General features: G+C 33.1%; 1 protein-coding gene across 1 annotated transcript; it reads left to right on the forward strand.

The window, feature by feature from the left end:
- The first annotated feature begins 324 nt into the window (after positions 1 to 324).
- Positions 325 to 8511, forward strand: ODAM (odontogenic, ameloblast associated). Its single transcript, XM_021938568.2, has 9 exons — positions 325 to 1836; positions 1934 to 1975; positions 2517 to 2564; positions 3156 to 3389; positions 3808 to 3855; positions 5728 to 5832; positions 6676 to 6723; positions 7476 to 7547; positions 7978 to 8511. The coding sequence occupies exons 1-9, from the start codon at positions 1786 to 1788 to the stop codon at positions 8149 to 8151; spliced, it is 822 nt and encodes a 273-aa protein (XP_021794260.2). The 5' UTR covers positions 325 to 1785; the 3' UTR covers positions 8152 to 8511.
- The last annotated feature ends 303 nt before the right edge of the window (positions 8512 to 8814 follow it).

Below are 8814 nucleotides of genomic sequence, written 5' to 3' on the forward strand. Positions count from 1 at the left end.
AAAAGGCAATAATTTTGTTTTCCTGCATAAGATTATCATGAGCTGCTCAAGATTAAGTTAGCTAAAAAGAACTCTTCCATAATAAAATGAATTGATAATACGTTGTCAAAACACTTGTGATCCTGAACTATCTATTAGAGGGGAGTCAATATTAACAACAAAAAAACTACAAATAAATGCAAAACTCCCATTATGAAGGAAATTTAAATAATAACAATGTGCAAATAGTAATACTTACTTGTATTTTGAATATTAAAATATATAACAAAAACATTTTTAAATAAAAACGTATTCACCACTATTTTTTTTAAATGTAGGACATCATGCTTTATATTTATTAAATTACTTATTTCAAGCAACATGATCATATACAAATACATTTCGTAGACACATGGAAATTTAGCAATTTTTTACAGATTGCATTCAGTAAGTAGAGGGAGATCAACGGATGTTTTCAAGGTCAAACCTAAAGGAAACTAACCCACATTTACTTTGCCCAGCATTGAAGAAGCAAAGAATTCTGCTAAGTAGGCTTTGGAGTTTTGCTTTTCAGACCTGTGTCTTCTAACAATTCTGTATTTCGCCCTTGAAGTAAAAATGATCACCCATTTATCCTTGACTTTACTAAAGACATTAACTTTTATTCAGTTAGGGTATCCAGTTTTATTCAATTAGGGTATCCAGTTTAAGAATTATAAAAGAAAGAGTAGAATAGAATTATTCTAGGAGAGTTATCCTAGGAGAGTTACTCATAACCAAACCAGAAGCCAGAAATGATCACAGGAAAACATTTCTCAGGGGATAATTTAATAACATTACTGAAAGTGTGGGAATCCATATACCACCTAAATGATTAGGAAAGAGGTTATTAGCTAAGCCATTGTCTGAAACCCACTGAATCACTGGTCCTTTTGAACAATGATTGGTCCTTTTTTTCTAAAGATGAGTTTTAAAATTTAAGAGAAGCACTAAGGAGCAGAGCTGAAAGAGGAAAAGATCACAGATCTTGCATGGTTCAGATTTTTCTTTATAGGTCCAGGAGTAAGGTAAGATATCAAATCTTTGCTTTTATAATTTGAAGAACCAAAATCAGTGAACTCTGCAGGATAGATTATCAAGTTCACCCTAAATGCTTGATTAGGTCAATGATTTGAACCAGGGAAGAAAGTTTCACATCTAGAGGATAAGAGAAATATACTTAAACAGGTTACACCGTAAATCAACATCACACTTTAATTTTATACTCTATTTCCGTAAATTACAAAAACATTGACTCAGTTGCTTAGTTCTAATATGTTATTCTTAGACTACTAAGTGGAAATTATCTGGTTTTGGACTGGTATTGTCAAATCTCTATTGAAGTACTTTCAACATAGACATTAAAATTGTTGTAATAATAAGTCCCTAGTTGGTTAGCCCTAGTCATGACCTCCCATGGTCTGAAGGGCCTGCTCCTCTCCTTGTAGGGCAGCACCAGGAGATCATCTTGTTCGTTAATGCATTCAACCACATCATATGTCTCCAAATGAGTTTTTTGTTCAAGCTAAAAGGACAAGCAAACAATTTTGTTTTTTATAGACAGCTTGTCTGAGAGAAAATAGTTATATTGTAGAAATTTACAAATGTAACTTTTTAAATTTTAAATTCCAAAATGTAAGTAAATACTATAGAATTCACCCAACTATTCCTTTGATTGAACAATCCTAATTATTTTGTCATGAATTTTAAGTAAAGTCTTTATAAAGCTAAAGATCACAACTTATTTTCTAGATATATCATACAAAAATGAAAATTATAATTCTTCTTGGATTCCTGGGAGCCACATTGTCAGCCCCAGTAAGTGATTTTATGGCACTACTGATCTCATTGTGTTAAACCTTCAACAATCCCTTCTTTTTACTATTTCTGATTTCTTTTTCATTTTTACTTTTAGCTTATCCCACAGCGTCTTATGTCTGCCAGCAATAGCAATGAGGTTAGTTTAAATAGTTAAACAATCTCCTCCTTTCTTTTTAATGGAAATCAAGTGGGAAGAGATAAATATCGTCATTTGGTTTATACTGTGTTCCTCTCCACTAGCTTTTATGTATATCCAAGCACATTTCTAATGTTCATGTTTGATTGTATAATAGGTTACCTCTAAAATATTATTCTACTTCCCTTGCTTGATTGTTAATTCTTCAAAGGCACATACAATATTGTTTATATCTTTTTGTTCTAATAACACCTAATATAGGTGTATATAGGTGTTTAAAAGCATAAAATGACTAAACCACTGGAATGAGCTAACGTTGTGCAATCTCAGACCCAACAGGGGAGAGGTTGCTAAATCCAAACCTTGTTTTAAATCTAACTTCTAATCACTGTAATTCAATGTAAGCCTAGTGAGAAAATGTCTCACTTCTAACAAGAAATTGAGCAACCAGCTGGGACTTGTGCTATATTTATAGTAAACATTGTTCTTACTCATTTTAGTGTGTAGTAATCTTGATTTCATATTATTTTTCCTTTTCTAGCTACTTCTTAATCTTAATAATGGTCAACTTTTGCCACTACGACTTCAGGTACCTCCATTTCAATAATTACTTTATGGGGAACATTTTTCTATTGCTCATTTCTTATGTTATTTTGTATGAAAACAAAATGTTTCCTGATCCTATTTCTGAAATCTCAATTTTTAATGTTATGAATTTGTCTCATATATTCTAGTGGCCATTTGTTTGAAGGTTAAAGTAAAAACTGTAATTTGATTAACACTTATTTATTGAGAACTTGGTATATGCCAGGCACTAATTCTCACAACTATGAGATAGTTAAAAGTAATTATTTCACACAAAGTCATGCCCAGTTAACCAGTAACAGCAGGTTGGGTTAAGGTAGGGGAAAATACACAAGGTTTAAAACAAGTCTGGCATATGCAGATGTTGTGCTCTTCTATCAACCTTGTCCTGCCCCATATTTCTCATGGCCGTCGGGAATTTAGCATTTGCTTCACATTATTTGCTTGGTTCAAAATGAATCAAGATCCTGTCCTTTTTTATATTGCAACATTGGAGGTATAGAAATTGTATTTTGTCTCTTTCTTGCTCAGGACGGACCTTTAAATTCTTTTTGGCATGAAGGGAACATGCTTTCTTTCCTTTGTGTCTTTTTAGGGCCCACTTAATTCATGGATTCCACCTTTCTCTGGAGTTTTACAACAGCAGCAGCAGGCTCAAATTCCAGGACTCGCCCAATTCTCTTTATCAGCTCTAGACCAGTTTGCCGGACTGTTCCCAAATCAGATACCCTTCCCAGGACAGGCCAGTTTTGCCCAAGGAGCCCAGGCAGGCCAAGTTGACCCCTCACAGGCTCAAACACCGCCTCAGACACAACCAGGCCCCAATCACGTAAGTCAGGCCTCTCTGATTTTGTTCTGAGGAGAGAGAACTGCATGTTGAATTTGGCAATGAATATGAATCAGCTTTGAAATAGGCAGGGGTTTTTGAACAATATTTTTTCTCATAATATGTTTCCACCATCACTGTAAGTTCTTTTTTATCTGATTTCTAAGATGAAAAATATTTAAATCAGCTACTCTAGGATACAGCAACAAACCAAAAAAGTTAAAAACAAGTCTAGGATAAGATAGGAAAACTTCAATAAAAGGCAGTTTATGTTGCTGACAGCACATGTAACACATGACGTTTTGTCGTGGAAACTTGCTAACAAATGATAAATTTATATGACTAGCTCTATGAAAAGCAGCTCAGAGATTTTAAATAACAAAGTCAAACATACATTTTTATATAATTCTTTTTTTGGCAGGTGATGCCCTATGTGTTCTCCTTCAAAATGCCTCAAGAGCAAGGACAGGTAAATGGATGTAACAACACTGACCATAGAGATGGCTACATACACTCTCCACAGCGCTTTCTATTTCTAGCTCTGACTCCTATAGCAGGGCTCTAAAACCTATATAATGATATCACTGTCTAGATAACATCATTGCTGGGCCAGTATCAGTTTGTTGATGTTGGGCTCACTTAACAACTCCTTAAGAACAGGCAGCTAAGAGGAGTCTCCAGGACCCCTGAATTTCCAGGGCATTGCTATGTTGAGAGTAAAACAGCTCAATAAGCCCCAGGTCATGTCCTCTCTGCATCCAAAGTGCTGGAAGTTGGGAAAAACCCAAGAGAAATACCATGAACTGACTTTATCCAACTTTAAATTTTGCTAATGAAGGAGATGCATTAAGCTGATAATATATATGATGTAGAGATAAGAAACACTTGCCTATGTTATTTGGCAGTTACGAAATTCTGCTCAAAATATTTTAGGCTTCTTGTACATTTCCAATTTGAATCCATATTACAATCAACTGGTAATTATTTCCATTAAATAGGAGAATCTTTTAAAAGTGAATGCAAACTAGTATAATCATCACATTAATAGGGAAAACCCTATAAATATCAGGATTATTAATTTTACAATATTCTGGGTTCAAAGAAACGGTATTATAAATAAATTATATTATTCATCAGCAGAATATTGGCCTTTTCATAAAAAGTTACAGTGTTTGGCTCTACTGTAATTATAACTATATAACTTTGTCCCACATCCACTCCCATTACAAAACAAAAGTTACCTCTAGACATTATCTCATTCTATGACATAAGCATTTAGAGAATTAGATGTATAACTAGAATTACTTCATCTTAAGAATCAAGAAACCTAGTCTTAATGAGATCAATTTCCCGATCCCATTGAAAGTAAATAGCTGAGTTGGAATGTAATTGTCCTCCCCTTCTGTCTCCTTCTTTAACCACTAAACCAGTAGCTCTCCACCCTGGCTTTACATTATAATCTCTGCTGGTAATTTTGAAAATTACAAATGTCTGAACCCTATCCCGATGAATCAATACCCCATGAATTGGTCATCTTCTAAAATGCTCAAATGTGATTTTGATTCTTAGCCAGGATTAAGAATGCTTGTACAAAATATAATCCTTCTGAAACCCTAGTTATTTTATTTAACTCTCATGTCTAAAACAGTCTCTTACTTTATGCAAATAAACAAAACAGCATACAAAAATTAACATATGTACTAAGATTTTCATTTTCTATGAACATATACACATATAAACAGACACAGACATATAAGTAGAAGGCAATAATATAAATGGAAGCCACAAGGTAACGTAGGTGGTGAAGTTTCAGATGATTTTGTTTGTTACTTGTCTATGTCTTGATTTACCAAATATCCTAAAATATATATGGATTATTTCAATAAAGTGGCAATTCTTAAAGTCAATACATTCATAGCATTTCATTTAATATGGCAGAATGTCTAATACCACATTCTGCAGAATGATGATTCTCAAAAATATAGGGAAAGTGCTGCATAGGCTATCTTTCACTTAGGTATTTGCAAAGTAATTTGTATATAAAGTTTCCGAGATGTCCTTTGGAAAAAAAAAAAAAAAAAAAAGCTCTTTTGCTTTCTTCAACCCACTATTTCCTAAGTGTGTTTGACCAAGCAACCATAAAAACCAAGTCCAACATTACCTGGGATACAAGCTGTTTCCAAAGTTTGGAAAGGGATGCTTCATCTATTTGCTTTGTATTTAATCATATAAAGCTGCTAGACATAAAACAGCTTTTGAATAAAATTGACATTAGAAGATAAAAAGTATGTCCAATGCTGATGTAATGGAATCTCTTGTATCCTTCTCTTTTTACAAGTAGATGTTTGAATACTATCCAGTTTACATGCTCCTACCCTGGGAACAACCTCAGCAAACAGTTCCTAGGTCACCTCAACAAACAAGACAGCAGCAGTATGAGGAGCAGGTACTGCAAATGTTTTATTTTAATCTTACTAGTTCCACTTGAAAATAGAGCAAATAAGGTATGTTACCATAGAAAAAAGTTTCTGAATATATTTAATGTGAACACTCAATAGCATGAAACGGGCATAAGAGGGTAGATACAGTGTTCTCTGCTATAAATCATTTGTGTAAACTTATTTGTTAATATTCCAAGGCTGGATTTTTAACCAATGACGTCAGTAAGTGGACTTCAATAGAATCAAGGTCAAAAAGCTGAATAACCTTGAAAAGTGAAGTTTTCTCACTAAAATTTACTATCATCCACCTTTCCACATATGTGTGAGTGGTTACTATTTAAAAATAATAAATGACAAAAATATTAGCTACCTTGATGAAAGATATATTTGATTACTGGATTTTGAGATACAATTAGATACCATTATATTGAATTTTGTGAAACTGCAATAAATTTTTTGAATTCTAACATAAATTCAGGTGGCTCATATATAATTAACATCCTTCCTGTTAGAATGAAAGTGTCTTTTATATAGTTTAATCGTAACTCTAAAACCTGGCATTACAAACTACAGAAAACTCAGAATTATGCTTTTAAAAACTGGTAGTATTAATTGTAATTGTCATGTTGCTTTAAAGGGAAAGAGACAGTTTTATCCTAGAAATGATATGGTATTAAAAAGATTCTTGCTAATTTAAAAATAATTAATTTTTACTTACTGGAACATATAAACTTTAAAAATGCTTTTAATTTATATAAAAAGATATATAAGTTTAAGTAATCATTTACTGTAAACTTGTGACAAGAATAATCACAGAAAATATGATACTTTTTTAAAAAATCTGACAGATACCATTCTATGATCAATTTGGATACATTCCACAACTAGCAGAACCTGTAAGTAAATGCATATTTTTCATTAAAAAAAAAATTTTGAAACTACTTGCTTCATTGTTTACTAAATATATAAATGCGCTTCAGCCAATGATGACCAGAAGAGCACCTCTAATTGAACAAAACTGTATATCCACTCAATACAAGGAGGAGAACACACATGTGGGGAGTCTTGGGTGTCTTAATAGGAAAGTATTAGAATGACTTCTCACACGATTTGGGCTTCTTTTAGGTAATTTGGGGAAGATTGCAAAGAAGTGGTGATTCACTCTGGAGTAGCTATTTTCAAAAGTAGGGTAACTCTGTGATTATTTTAAAAGCTCATTCCTCTAAGGCAAGGATAGTGGAGCAAGGCGAAAGCTTTAATGGGTAAAGAAGCATCAGTCGCTCATATTAGCCAAGATGTGAGAACACCTGGTATTTTCGTGACTTGTATGGTGACCTTACTTTAGACAAAATTTTGAAGTTGTCTTGGTTTTTTCCACCCCGTCTGATGTTGGTGTTCTGTAGAATTGTTTATGCTCAACAGGTGAGCACCTGGTCCTAGTAGAGAATGTTAGAAAGTAGCACTTCCAGAGCAGACGCAGAGCTGAGATGTCAAGCCGTTTCTCTAATAGCAAGAATTAAACTATTATTTCTGTTTTTAGCAAAATAATTTAATAAGTTTGGGAGTGTTTTACTACTCTGGTACTCTGGGTGGCCAAAGAGCATATTTTCATAGATCACTGATTTAGACTTTTAAAACTTGTTTTTAGGCTATACCAGGAGGACAGCAGCAACTAGCTTTTGATCCCCAACTAGGCACAGCTCCTGAAATTGCTGTGATGGTAAGATTCCTTACAACACTTCGCCAGCTACTGGAAATCAGCAATTGACAACTTACTGCACTAATGCTCATTTTAATATCATCTCTGTTATAATTCCATCAATAATTTTTGCTTCTTCTTCTTCTTACAATATTTAGCCAGTGAAGATTCAGTTTATTCTTACTCAGTTCATCAATATTTTTGAGTATGCTATACCAGATACTCTTTCATGCACCTTTATTTAAAAGCAGATATTAAGAGACAATTAATGTTTGCTGGTATATATTCATGGTCTTTTATGTAGCTTACAATTCAAAAAACCTAATAATAGAACTTATTTTTTTAATGTAATGCTTGTGTTGCATCTCAGTCCTGTTGCTTTACATTCTTCCCAATTTTGGCCTTCTTGTTGAACTTATGACAACTTTGTTTTCATTCTCATTCTCTATAGTCAACAGGAGAAGAGATACCATATTTACAAAAAGAAGTGATAAACTTTAGACATGACAGTGCAGGAGTTCTCTTGCCCTCGACTTCACCAAAACCCAGCACAACCAATGTTTTCACTTCTGCTATAGACCGAACTATTACCGCAAAGTTCCCAGAAGAGAAGGTAGAGTTATGAAAACTTCATTTTATGTAAAAAATATTGTCTAATGAAAAAATACAGTGCAAAAATTAGTGCTTTAATTTATAGGACTTAGTCATGAAATTAAGAAGATAACTAATGAAAAATATGTGGTCTTAACTCTGAATAAGGTGGCCGAAAGTTATTTTTGATAATCAATTAATCAGAATATAATTTAATTTGAATTTAATAAGAGCTTCTTATGAATGTCCTTTTCTCACTAGGCCAAGACTGATAGTCTACAGGAACCATGAGAAGTTGCCCTAATCATTCAGAGATTTGGGTAGGTATTTACCAAAGTCATGCATTAGGTGCCATGACAATTCCTACATAAGAAGACAAAAGATAAAAGTTGTCAGAGGAGCTAATGGAGTTCTTACCAAAGTAGTTATAAAAATAAGTTAGCTATATATACTTATAAAATTAATAGTGAATATGGACTTCAACAGTTTTTAAAAACAAAATTAAATTTTGAGAATCGTGTCTGCCTATACTATAAGCTTGGTATACTCTCTGAAAACACGAATACTAGATATGCTAGGTCGATTATAAAAGACATTCTATAGATACTCTATACAGACTCAATTATCCCAAATCATCATTTCAATTTGCAAGCTAAACATTGTAATAATTCCAATATGTGTATTAGTTTGAAATAAA

Source organism: Papio anubis, chromosome 3, assembly GCF_008728515.1.
Source record: "Papio anubis isolate 15944 chromosome 3, Panubis1.0, whole genome shotgun sequence".
NCBI lineage: Eukaryota > Metazoa > Chordata > Mammalia > Primates > Cercopithecidae > Papio > Papio anubis.